The following is a 14067-nucleotide window of genomic DNA, read 5'->3' as shown; positions in this document are numbered from 1 at the left end:
TGAGTGATAAAAGAAATGTATCAGTAACAGCAGATTAAATTTAAAGTAAGTTTCAGAGGTGGTAGCCTTAATTCTTCAATAATTATCTGTGAGACATGGGGTAAATTATTTCCTCCTTTTTGAACTCATTTTTCCATGTGTAAAATGAAGAGGCTGGGTAAAACTGTTAAGATTCCCTCCATATAAAATAGTATAGTCTTTCAACCAGCCATGTTTATGTAGGGAATACATATATACAAAAAGAATTTGTGAAAACAGAGCTATTCCAAAATTTACTCAGATATTTATGTTCCACCTTATTAATGAAGTGATTTAGCATCATCGTAAGACTTCCATGAGTGAAAAATGGTCATATGAGCCACTGAGGAAAAGCAATACAGGCAAAGGATGCTAAGATTTTGCATTCTGCAAACTGTTATTTGGAGGTACAAAAGTAATAGAAATATTGCCCACGCTTAATTAAGCCTGCTTTTTTCTCTCTCTTTCTTTCTGTTTCTCTCTTCCTTTCCTTTTCTTTTTCTTTCTCTCTCCCTCTGACCCCAAAGAACCCATTTGCATTTACAAACTTTTCCTGTAATCTTTACTGTGTCCTAATTCATTGAGTTTCAGATTAAATTGGATATTCCTCTTAGCACTTTATTAGTTGATGTACACTTTTGAAACTGGTCACCAATTTTATGTAATTGCCTTTCTTGTTTGTATTTATGCCTAATGTTCTTAGTCTTGTTATCCTAAGCCCTTTAAGTGTGTTCTGTATGATTTTAACTACTAATGATGCTATCTTAAATATCAGTTAGATGAAGTTACCATTTCAATGTAGAAGAAATAAAAGACACATATAAGTTAATTCTGGACCTGGGATGAGAGCTATTATTAATCTCTCTAAGCTACAAATAGTATAAATACATTTTAAAAATATTCTGTTTTTAAATCTTGTGACCTAAAGAGCTCAATTTGTGGAATGAATTTTTTGAGACATATGCAAGAAGACTTTAAAAAATCATGTAATCAAATGATTTAATGTCTGTGTTTTACTTTGATCTTTTTTGCTTTTTAGGTATTCTGTTTACATGTTTCTGTGTCACTGCTAAGAGAACAGTCAAGAAATGTTTTCCAGAAGACATAGCCCAGCAAAATTTAATTGTATCAAATACTGAAGGACCTGGAGAAGAAGTAACGGTAAATCAGATTTCACATCCCTTTGAATTGTATGGTGAACAAATGATGACAGATTATTACACAACAATGTCAATGATAATATCACTAATGTTTATTGAGCACTTACTATGCTAAGCATAGTTTCAAGTGCCCTCAATGTTTTAAATCATTTAAACCTCCCAGTTCTGCAGGGCTAGGGCTGTCACAACAAACTGAGTGACTTAAACCATAGACAAGTGTTGTTTCACAGATCTGGAGACTAGAAATCAGAGATCAAGGTGTTGGCAGGTCCATGCTCCCTCTGAAGGAACTGTGGAGGGATCTGTTCCAGGACTCTCTTCTAGCTTCTGCCAATTCCCTGGCTTATGGCAGTGTAAATCAAATCTTCATATGGCGTTCTCCGTGTGTGCATGTCTGTGTCCAAATTTCCCCTTTTTATAAGGATACTGATTATATTAGCTTAGGGACCCACTCTAATCCCATATAACCTTATCTTAGCTAATTACATCTACAATGACCCTATTTCCAAATAAGTTCACATTCTGAGTTAGTGAGAGTTAGGACATATGAATTTTTAGGGGACCCAATTCAACCCATCACACCTATGATACTATTATTCTGATTTTATGTATGAGGAACAGAGAGGCACAGCAGGCAAGTGATTTGCCTATGGTGAAAAAAAAATGAAAATTAATTGTTAGTTTCCATTTTTCAAATTCACTTTATCACTCTCACTTTACTTTTAGGAAGCAAATATTAGACTCCCCATGCAGACATCCAACATTTGTGACACAAGCATGTCTGTTGGTACTGTTGGTGGCCAGGGAATCAAAACACAGCAAAGTTTTGAGATGGTCAAAGGAGGCTACACTTTGGATTCCAACAAAGGAGGTGGACATCAGACCTTGGAGTCCGTCCAGGGAGTGGGGCAGGGAGATACTGGCAGATACGCGTACACGGACTGGCAGAGTTTCACCCAACCTCGGCTTGGCGAAGTAAGTTCCACTGTCTTTGAGGTCATATTACATGGAAGTTAAATGCTAGTTACAAATCAGAATTTCCCAAAAGTTTTACTCCTCATATACCTGGAATTCAACATCTTTTAAATGTTGGATTATCATAGATGTGGATGTCTGGTTTAAACCCAAAGAGAAAAATGATCTTTGAAAATTCACCTTTGAAAATACAGTTTACAAAACTTTATCTAGGAGTGCCATATGTAGATGTGTTTACAAAGGATAAAAGGTTGATAGCCTCTTCCCTAAAAATTAACAGGAAAACCACCTGAAGTGAAATATTTATTATACAGGAATGAATGGATCATAAATTATAAACATTTCTCAGTGTGCTGGAGTTCTTTGTGTGGTTATGAAGTCCTGGCTATCAAAATCAACCAGATAAATTGTTGAGCTTTTATTTTGAGTTTCAGTTCCTTGTTTTGTTTTATGTTCAGATTAATCAGTATAGGTTTGATATTAGCCAGTTTAATATATTACACTATCACAGTTATATAGTAGTATATAAACATAGGAATCATAGCCTATATTGGTTTTCGTCAAATATGTGAAGAAGCTACAAAGGTAAATTTCAAATATACATGTTTTATGTTCAAATGGGAAATTATAAATGTGTTGTGTGATATATGTGTAGTCTTAATTTTTATAAATGTGCTCACTAGAAGCATTTATTTATTTGCTATATTTTAAGAGTGACTATAATACAGACCAATCCTGTGCATTTTTTATATATAGGAATCCATTAGAGGACACACTCTGATTAAAAATTAAACAGTAAAAGGTAAATCAAAGACATCATTTTTCTGCTAACATGTTTAGGTGTTTTTAAAAAAATAATAAAATGTGTTCTTTTTTGATACAGAAGGTGTATTTGTGTGGACAAGATGAGGAGCATAAACGTTGTGAAGACTATGTTCGTTCGTATAACTATGAAGGCAAAGGTTCTCTGGCCGGCTCAGTAGGCTGCTGCAGCGATCGGCAGGAAGAAGAGGGACTGGAGTTTCTAGATCACCTGGAACCCAAATTTAGGACATTAGCAAAGACATGCGTCAAAAAATAAATGCGCCTTTTAATAGTGTAATATCCACAGATGCATAAGTAGGAGTTTATTACATGCAGAATGTTAGCAGCATCTGCTAATATTTTTGTTTATGGAGGTAAACTTCGTCATGTATAGGTAAGGGTACTATAAATACGAGATTCCGCTACATTCTCCTTGTCTGGTATAACTTCCATGTTCTCTAGAAATCAAGGTTTTCTCTGTTAATTCTCTTTTATATGCATGTATATATTGCCCTTTTCATGACTGTACTGTACACTTTCTTGCACCTTTTATTTGAAAACTGATATTACTTTTTTGCTATGGAAGAGCATTTAGGAAAGCTGGGTATTATAGAGGCCAATGAAAGATGAATTTGTGTTGTAGATGTATGAATTAAATATTTTCTTCAAAATCCTGGGGAGAATTATGTTCTTAGAAATATTTTCTTTGGTGCCAGATAATTGCATTCTCTCCACCTGAGTGGTTTTAAAAAGGACTTTTAAGTATTCTTCAGTGCAGTCTTCAGTTTTGTGATTAAGCTCATTTCTCTTTTACACTTTTGTACTCCTCACAGCAGTGCTCCCGGCATTGTTTTCTTTCAGGATCCTTCAGAGCTCAGTCCTTGGACCTCTGCCCATGTGGATTTGATATCAGGTCACTCCAACTTCTAGGGTTATTGGAAAGATAAGGACCAGAACAAGCTCATAGCAAACTTGAGGGGCAGAGATTTTACGAAGATTACAGGAGAAGATTTCCATGAAAGAATTGCAACCCTGAGGTCCATGGGTTGACTTATGCTCACAAATATGTTTCGTTTGCTCAACACGGTTTACTACTAACATTTTAAAAATATAAATACTTTAGCAAAAACATTCACTCTTGAGTTTGACATAGGCCCGCCATATCTGTGGTTGCCACCTGCCATCTCCAAGTATTTGGACAACTAGCCCTGATGGCATTAGGCTGAAACTCTGATATACAGAGATTAGCACCTTGAATATGCCAAAAATTGGATTACCATCTGTATTAAAACTTAAGACTCAGCCTAAATTGAGAGTTACTTTAAGAAAATGGGCAGTCAGAATTAGGGACTAGAATGTATATGAGAAACCCTGTCTCTACTAAAAATATAAGAAATTAGCCAGACATGGTGGTGAATGACTGTAATCCCAGCTACTCAGGAGACTGAGGCAGGAGAATCGCTTGAACCCGGGAGGCAGAGGTTGCAGTGAGCCGAGATTGCCATTGCACTCCAGCCTGGGCAACAAGAGCGAAACTCCATCTCCAAAAAAAAAAAAAAAAAATTGAAATCGATTACAGCAACACTTACCAAACATTTGTGGAATGATGAATAAATGAACGCACACATTCAGAAATAATTTTGAAAGTATAACATTTTAATAGGATAGTATATTTTATTAATCTAAAAAGAAACTATATATTTAAATGGCATTTTCATAGTCATTTGTGGCAAACTCTATAAATCTATAAACAATAACAGTATGGAAATTTCTCATCCAGAAAAAACAAATACTTAAAAAAATCTATTAACTAGATATTTTCTAACTAGTTAACTATTTTTAAAAATGAGTGGCTTTTTAAAAAAATGTTGTGACTAGTCTTCTAATTCTCAGTTCCAAATTAAAGGCGCTTCTTGATATGAAATTGGATATTGGATCAGAAGAAAAAAGTGATTTTAATAAATCAGATTTTATAAGGTATCCATAATATATAATTTTTATAACCATTATAAAATATTTCTGCGATCATGCAATTTTTGTTCTCTGATGTACAGGTTGCTCTGATAATATCAGTTCTAAAATTTTAAAATATAATATAAATTTGGACATTTATCATAAAAAGTTACATTCTTGAATGTAGGTACAAAATGTTCTTGGAACAATTAAAAATCATTAACTGAACCTTAACTTTAATTGTACTTTTATGTTCAGATATACATTTTCTTTCCCATAATTAAGCAAATGAAAAGAAATATGAAGACAAACGAACATATGTAAGTTAAATTTCAGCTAACGATTTTTAATTACTTCAAGAACAATTTGTACCTACATTAAAAAATGTAATAATTAATGTCCAGAGGTAGATAGCTCAGTAGCAAGAGAAGATACTCTAAAAGCAGTAGAAAAATTGTTAGAAAGTGTGAGAAATAAATTTGTATTAAACAGTTTTGGCTATTTAAAATATTTTCAAAATACCATTAGAGTTTATCTCAGAGAAACTTTGACTGTCTTTTGGTTTACTTAGGCAATTCAAAATCATTCTCTGCTTACTCCCAAAATTAAATGTTAATTCTATGTTTGATAAAATGTGTGACACTCTATCAGACTGCTTACAAATTTCATTTCTTAATAAAAGATTGTATTTCATGGATTTATTTCACATAACTTAATTGTCAATTGTCAATTAATAAGTTAATAGTTATGACTGGTTTTTCTAGAATTAAATCAGTATTGAGGAAGATATACAGTTAAATTTTCTTATCTTATTTCAGATCTCAAATATTTCATGTGAAAAAATTTCATGAGAACACCAAGGCAGATGAAAATCAATGTAATTTTATAAGTGAGCTTCATTAGACATGTCCTAATTTTACTGAACTTCTGCTTACTCCTGTGTTTATTAAAAGTACTTCATAAAACTTGACATCTATGCATATATTTACTTTCAGAAAATGTCATGTGCTGTGTTATTTAGAAAAAGCTCAAAATAGATGTTTTAGAGTCAAAGATTTTTATTATCACAGAAAAGCTAACTCCTTTTTATTGCATGTTAGTTATGAAAGTTCTGTACTAGTTGAAAAACCTAAATAAAATTAGGGTAATGAAACAAACAATGTATATTGCTGCATTTTTCTACTCTCTTTTATCTGCTTTTCTAATAAATCTGAAGGAGTGTTGCATTTGACTAGACACTGCATTTGTCTTTCTGTTTTTGTAGAAAAAAAGAAAATAAAGAAGTATAGCAGGAGAAAACATTACTAAGAATGGATAGATTCTTGCATATTTTACAGGGCCCAATAAAATTAAGTTAGCATAATTTTTCAAAACTCTTCAAAAAAATAATGTTTACATAAAAAATAAAAATCACATATATATTACCTCAAATCCTTACTACCAAAACCAAAATAACTTTTTGAAAATAGTTATTTTAAATAGACTAATTTAAGTGCATTAGAAGGATTATAAAAACAAATGTGTGAAGTGCATTTATAATATATATTTTATGAAGTTGTCTTTTATTATTTTAAGATATTTACTTCTTAAAGTAAGTTTTTTGATTGACCGAAATAAAATATCCTTTCATAAATCAATCTACAGAGTTAGCAGTTGTTTATTCCCTAACTTTAGAGAAAAAAAAAAAAAACAACGAAAGACAAGTGTGGTTTTCCTGTGGTCTGCATTTGCCTGAGAATACATAGGATTTCAACATTTTAAAAACTTGGTTGTCAGTGTTCAACAATTTGATACCTGTAACTGTGGAATTCTGTTTGTCTATGTTTAGAGACTTCTAAATGATATACTGTGGAATTATTAATACTAAAAAAACTCAAGGCTTCATTTGAGATATCTGAAGTTGTAATTTACCTAAAATTAATGTTATTTTCTACCAGGTAAAGTTCAAGAAAAACTAAAAGAAAGCCTCTAATCAAAAGTGGAAATGAAAGGATTTCCTTACTTGGCTTTGCCTCCCCTAAAAGATATAGAATATTTGGTACTGAGTGGTGGATGAAATTTACATAGTTCAAAATCTCTTTTAAAATCCAAGTTTCTAAAGATCTTCCATCCATAGTAGGTATCCTGCAAGAGGGATGTGCTACTGTCCTACACTCACCATATTTCCCACCTCTTTGAGATCCATACTAAAATTCAAGGTCAGTGGTTCTTGAAGTGTAATTCCTGGATTAGCAGGCTCAGCATCACCTGGAAACTTATTAGAAATGCAAATACTTTGGTCGTTAGCCCAGATCTACTGAACAGGAAACATTGAGAATGGGACCCAGCTATAGAGTAGGTTAACAGACTCCCCAGGCCTTTCTGAGGTACTGTCAAGGTTGAGAACGTCTGTCGTTCTATTCCTCACCTCAGCGCTAGCTCTCTGATACTCAGTGTGGTCTGTGGACCAGCAGCATTGGCATCTCCTGAGAGCTTCTTAGACAAATAGATACTCAGCCCCCACCTCAGACCTCTTGAATCAGAGTCTGCATTTTGATGAGATCTCTAGGAGATCTGTAAGCACATAAAACTTGGATAAGCACTACATAAGTGATTAGGTGAGGGGAAAGACAGCAGAAACGAATAGGTGAAAAACATGATTAGTTTAGTGGAGTAAGCAATACAGGTAGCCTCAGGCAGCAGGTCCATGATATTAGTTAATGTCTAGATAATTAGATATTATTTAGATAATATCTAGAACATGGATGTGATGCCTGGTGCTCAGGCAGCCATTTTGTGAGCTTCAGAATAGTGGAGCAAAAATATTAACAGAGGTTGAATCCCTGATAAATTGTAGAGCCTCCAATCTGCCTTAGACTTCCTGCCTCTAAACTTGATCATGTGTGTGAATAAACCTTTTTGTGATTAAGCCACACAACTTTAGGTTTTCTGTTATATGTAGCTGAATGTAATCTCATATGGGGAAAGAAAAAAGATTGGATGTAAATAATTGTTTTACCCAAGTCATCAATCAGTGAAGGTAGCAGGTTAACTTCTGTACTTTGAAAACTCACTTTCTTTTGGTTAAGAGTTCAAATATGGGCCAGGAGTGGGGGCTCACACTTGTAATCCCAGCACTTTGGGAGGCTGAGGCAGGGAGACCACAAGGTCAAGAGATCGAGACCATCCTGGCCAACATGGTGAAACCTCATCTCTACTAAAAATACAAAAAAATTAGCTGGACGTGGTGACGTGCACCTGTAGTCCCAGCTACTTGGGAGGCTGAGGCAAGAGAATTGTTTGAACTCCGGAGGCGCAGGTTGCAGTGAGCCAAGATCTCACCACTTCACTCTAGCAGCCTGGCAACAGAGCGAGACTCCGTCTCAAAATAGTAAATAAATAAATAAATAAATAAATAAAGAGTTCAAATATGGTGAGACTTGAAGATACTCCAGTGTTCTCTGAAAAGCCTCAGAAGAAAAGGGAGTATCACTTCATGGAAATAAAAAAAAGGTACAATACGTCTCAAAAAAAAAAAGTACAATAATGTGTCATTTGAAGATACTATCTTCCATCGTCTCTAAAGTCAAAAGCCTTCAGTGGCTTACATTTGTAGTCCCAGCACTTTGGGAGGCCAAAGTGGGAAGATTGCTTGCGGCCAGGAGTTTGAGACCAGCCTGGGCAATATAGTGAAACCCCATCTTTACAAAAAATCTAGAAAAATGTTAGCTGCACCGTGCCTGTAGTCTTTGCTATTCAGGGGACTGAACAGGGACAATCCCTTGAGGAATTTAAGGTTACAGTGAGCTATGACTGTACTACTGCACTCCAGCCTGGTGACAGAGTGAGACCCTACCTCAACTAAAAATTTAAAAAATTAAAGTCAGAGGCCTGACTTTGTAGAAAGCCATTGATTTAGGAGTGAGGAGACTGGGATTCTTCTATGAACTTGCTGTATAATCTTTATTAAGTCATTGAACCTCATTTACCTCAATTTTTCAACTCTAAAAAGAATGTTGTTTATTGATTTTATAAACCAAACTATGATGTTCTTTAAGGTGGAGATGATATTGTATTCATCATTGTATTCTCCCTTAAAACTGTGCTTGAAAGGTGTTTTGTTTGTTATGGGATTTAATATTTAATTGTTGCACTAATTAAAATTTTAAATAAAAATACCTTCCCTAAATATACACATTTTTAAATTAAGCACACCATTTTTATCACTTCTGTTTTGTATTCCTACACAAAAATGATCTAGTAGATGTGATTCCTTAAGTCAAGTCCGAGAGAGTTAATATTTTGTTGCATTCTAGTATCCTGAGGTATGTTCTCATTTTTCAGCTAATGAAAATAAAGGCAAATAAAAATAAATAAAACTTTTTTTCCCATGAATTAATTCAATGAATGTTCATCACAATTCACAACTGTCTTAATGCCTGCTTGAATAGACTTCAGAATGAGTAAAGATGAGTTTAAACAGAAAATCATGGAGCGTTCAGCCTGAACAAAGATAATTTTATGGTTTTGCTGTATATGACAAATGGTGATTCCATATTTGAATTGACTAAGGTGAAATTCTGCTGTTCCACCTTGTAGGCTATATAAAAAGTTGGTTTTTTGTTTATTTTTTCTTAATGATCTCAGTGAATCAGCCAGGACTTGCATTAGTCTGCTGATGATAGAAATAAGAGTGATTTAAACAAGGTAAAGTTCATTTTTTAATTTAATTTTTTTATTATTATTATTATTATTATTATTATTATTATTTGAGACACAGTCTTGCTCTGTCACCCAGGCTGGAGTACAGTGGCGTGATCTCAGCTCACTGCAACCTCCGTCTCCTGGGTTCAAGTGATTCCCCTGCCTCAGTCTCCTGAGCAGCTGGAATTAAAAGCACGTGCCACCATGCTCAGCTAATTTTTGTAATTTTTTTTTTGTAGAGATAGGGTTTCACCATGTTGGCCAGGATGGTCTCCATCTCTTGATCTCATGATCCGCCTGCCTCAGCCTCCCAAAGTGCTGGGATTACAGGCATGAGACACCATGCCCGGCCAAAAGTTCATTTTTATTTAATGTTAAACAAGTTCGGAGTCTTTGATTCATATTAAGGATTATTTACAGCAACAATGTCTCAGGAGGCTTCTCTTTTTCTGCCCAACTATCTTTTGTACAAATTGTTTCATAGCCACAAGATGGCTAATGCAACTCCAGCCATCATATCTGTATCTAAAACAGAAAGAGGCTGGGTGTGGTGGCTCTCACCTGTAATGTCAGCAATTTGGGAGGCCGAGGTGGGTGGATCACTTGAGGTCAGGAGTTCTAGACCAGCCTGGCCAACATGGTGAAACCCCGTCTCTAATAAAAATACAAAAAATTAGCTGGGCGTGGTGTTGGGCACCTGTAATCCCAGCTACCCAGGAGGCTAAGGCAGGAGAATTGCTTGAACCTAGGAGGCAGAGGTTGCAGTGAGCCAAGATCGTGCCATTGCACTCCAGTCGGGGCAACAAGAGCAAAACTCCATCTCAAATAGATAAATAGATAAATAAATAAATAAATAAATAAATAAATAAATAAATAAAAATAATCAGAAAGAGAGAGAAAGGGGGAACTCTTGTTTTTAGAGCACTCTTCCAGAAACTCCCAGCAACAACTTCTGCCTACTGTATACCTCTTGGAGAGCTGAGTAACACATCCGTCCCTGTCTGCAAGGGAGAGTGAGGAATGCAGTTTTACAGCTGAGTACACCTGCTGAACAAAATCAAGGTGTAACTATGGAAGATACGTAATAATGATGTCAGGTAATCTAGGGGAAATTCTGTAAATATTCTTAACCAGTGTAACCCTGCCCCAGATCAACGTTATTTGTAGCCAAATATTTATTCCTTATATAATAGTTAAGGACTGTATGCTTAGCGTGGAGAAACACATTTTTCAATTGTCAAGTTTTATTAAATATAATAGAACAAAATCTTATTTAAAAAGTCACATAGGTCAGGTGAGGTGACTCATGCCTGTAATCCCAGCATTCTGGGAGGCTGAGGCAGGCGAATCACTTGAGGTCAGGAGTTCGAGACCAGCCTAACCAATGAGTTGAAATCCCATCTCTACTAAAAATATAAAAATTAGCTGGGTGTTGTGGCAGGTGCTTGTAACCCCAGCTACTCAGGAGGGTGAGGCAGGAGAATCACTTGAACCCAGGAGGCGGAGGTTGCAGTGAGCCAAGATCGCACCACTGCATTCAAGCCTGGGTTATAGAGCAAGCCTCTGTCTAAAAAAAAAAAAAAAATAAAGAAGAAGAAGAAAGAGAAAGTCACATATGTTAAACCTCAGTTTTTTCCAGAGATTAAAACCTGATTACCAGGCCAGATATATTCCAAGTTTGTGGTGGTGAGGAGTAGGAATGATATGGGGAAGGTGACAGCTTTTACAATTGAAAGAATTTATGAATACATTGCTACATTAAAAATCTGGACATTTCATCCCAAATGCAAATTTGTGACTTCTCTTGAAAAATTGGAAAGTCTGGTGACACAGAATCCATATTCCTGAAGGTCACCAGTTGGCTAGAGGTAACACAAGGCTTTCCCTTAGACAGTGCCCTCTGCAGCTTGCCATTCATTCACAGACAGAAATGCTGTCAATTGCCATTTTATCATGACACTTGTAGGCTGGTTTTCTGAAGGTAGATTTAAGAAGGAAAAAAGACATATTTTCAGTACTATTATCTTTTCTCAAAAGTAGAATAATAAAAAAGGGGTGCTCTTTTCGATCAACCTGACATATATTTGGATTACTTTTCTGGCCCCTGAAGGCATTGAAGTTTGTGACTACTTGAACTATGTGAATTTTCAATGTAAAATGAATTATGCTATCATTCGGGATATAATTTGCTTCTTTCATATTAATTTTTTATGGCTTTCACCCCCCTCCCTGCATCAGAGTATTAGCTCCCTATGAGTAGGGATCTTTGTGCCTAGAACTGTACCTGCCACACGGAGGGAACTCAATAAATGCCTGTTAATAAAATTTATTGAGCATCTACTATGCGCAAGAAGTGTGGAATGCTTTCGCAAATGTTATCACTTTTAAAATATTAATAACAGGCCAGGTGCAGTGGCTCCTGCCTGTAATCCCAGCACTTTGGGAGGCTGAGGCGGGTGGATCACTTGAGATAAAGTGTTTGAGACCAGCTTGGCCAACATTGTGAAACCTCGTCTCTACTAAACATACAAAAAAAAAAAAAATTTAGCCGAGCGTGGTGGCAGTTGCCTGTAATCTCAGCTACTTGGGAGGCTGTGGCAGGAGAATCGCTTAAACCCAGGAGGTAGAAGTTGCAGTGAGCCAAGATCGTGCCATTGCACTCCAGCCTGGGTGACAGAGTGAGACTCCGTCTCAAAAAAAAAAAAAATTTAATAACATACTTTCAAGGTTAGCTATTATTATTCCTATTTAACAATAAGAAAACTAAGGCCAAGACACACTTAAGCAAGATCAGACTTTCTCATTTCCACACACAATATAAGAAGATGTTTATAGCTACTTAATCATTAAAAAATGCTTCCTATAAATTTGTGTTAAATATTTCACATATTCACATTCTTCTAAAATATGCATTTTGATCATCAGCTGATAAAATTTCTGTGAAAGGAAAACACAACAGTCTTCCACCCAATCTCAAAACTCTCTCTAAGAATGTAAATTGGTACAGCTATTATAGAATACAGTGTGATGTTTCTCCAAAAATTATAAATAGAACTACCATGCAGCCCAGCAATTCCTATGCTAGATACATACACAAAAGAAATTAAATCAGCACCTTGTAGAGCTATCTGCACTCCCATGTTCATTGAAGCATGATTCACAATAGCCAAGATATGAAAGCAAGCTTATTGGCTATTGATGGATGAATGGTTAAACCAATCATTGTGTATATATACACTCAGAGTGGAATATCACTCGGCCTTTAAAAAGAAGGAAATACTGACATTAGCCACAACATGAATGAAACTGGAGTACATTATGCCAAGTGAAATAAGCCAGACACAGACAGCAAAATAGTGTATAAGCTCACTTACATATGGAATCTAAAACAAAAGTGAAACACATAGAAACCGAGAGTAGAACAGGGTTGGGGAGGAGGAAGAAATGGGAAGAAGTAGACTAAATGGTACAGATTTGCATCTAGGTGGGATTTAGAAGTCTAGAGATCTGGTGTGCAGCAAGAGGATTTTAGTTAATGATATAGTATTGTACACTAAAAATTTGCAAAGAGAGAAGGTTTTAGGTGCTTCTACCACACACACATGCACACACACACACACACAGAGCAACTATGGAAAGTGAATAAGTTAATTTACTTGACTGTAGTAATAATTTCTCTATGTATGTCAAAGCATCATGTTGTATACCTTAATTACATACAATAAACAAAAAAAGGAATCAAAATAATTAATAGATTAACACTACAAATAAATTATAAGTATCTGAGATGATGGATGTGTTAGTCTGGTTTGATCATTCCACAATGCATACATGTATCATAGCATCACATTGTACCTCATAAATATATACAGTCATTATTTGTCAATTAAAAATAAAATAAAAGTTTTTTAAAAGAATCAATGGGTTAAACAGATGGATTGCTTTCATTTGGGGTTGCTCTGACTATCCACATACTAATAATAATCGAGTTCGCTTGTGCAGACCAATGCCTCTTTCGAATTCCACGCCCATGTTACTTGCTAATTATTTCCAGTCGGATTGCCCACGGAAATCTCAAACTCAGTATTTTCAAAATCAATTTATTTAACTCCCTCACAAACTAGCACTTTCCTGTTATCCCTATCTTTGTTACTAACAACATCATCCATGAAATCTCCAACCATGTATCCATTCCAGAATTCTGCAATTATCTGCACATATGAAAAACAAGAAATTAATGCACTCTAGAAGAGACAGCTATATCAATTAAATAATGACAACACTTTGGTCAGTTTCCATAACAGAGGCGCATATCAAAGACTGTGTGCACATGGAAGATTCAAGTGCTTTTTCCCACATGGGAAAGTCGGGGACAGCTCCCTGAGCAAGGTAGGATGGGGCATTGAGTTGAAGTAGAGGAAAGGACTCTCGAACCAAACAAAAAGAAAAAATAACCAAAAGCAAAACAAATGAG

The 14067-nt window shown here is 35.4% G+C and overlaps 1 protein-coding gene and 1 long non-coding RNA gene across 3 annotated transcripts in view; one reads left to right on the top strand and one right to left on the bottom strand.

Moving 5' to 3' along the window:
- The window catches only part of DSC1 (desmocollin 1), a 34679-nt gene extending 30178 nt beyond the window's left edge, over nucleotides 1–4501 (top strand). The window contains exons 14-16 of one of the 2 annotated variants that reach the window (XM_002828139.3): nucleotides 1058–1179; nucleotides 1905–2153; nucleotides 3037–4501. In XM_002828139.3, coding sequence (XP_002828185.2) covers nucleotides 1058–1179; nucleotides 1905–2153; nucleotides 3037–3234 — 569 coding nt within the window. In that variant the 3' untranslated portion in view covers nucleotides 3235–4501. Of the gene's footprint in view, nucleotides 1–1057; nucleotides 1180–1904; nucleotides 2154–2909; nucleotides 2946–3036 lie in introns of those variants that run through there. The other variant, XM_054537760.1, reaches the window with a different exon arrangement.
- The window catches only part of LOC129051532 (uncharacterized), a 31864-nt gene continuing 18669 nt past the window's right edge, over nucleotides 873–14067 (bottom strand). Inside the window, exon 3 of the long non-coding RNA XR_008515888.1 lies at nucleotides 873–3186. This is a non-coding gene — a long non-coding RNA (uncharacterized LOC129051532). The remainder of the gene's footprint in view (nucleotides 3187–14067) is intronic.

Source organism: Pongo abelii, chromosome 17 (genome assembly GCF_028885655.2).
Source record: "Pongo abelii isolate AG06213 chromosome 17, NHGRI_mPonAbe1-v2.0_pri, whole genome shotgun sequence".
Classification (NCBI taxonomy): Eukaryota; Metazoa; Chordata; class Mammalia; order Primates; family Hominidae; genus Pongo; species Pongo abelii.
Note: the sequence above shows the minus strand (reverse complement) of the source record. Positions and strands in the feature narration are given on the sequence as shown.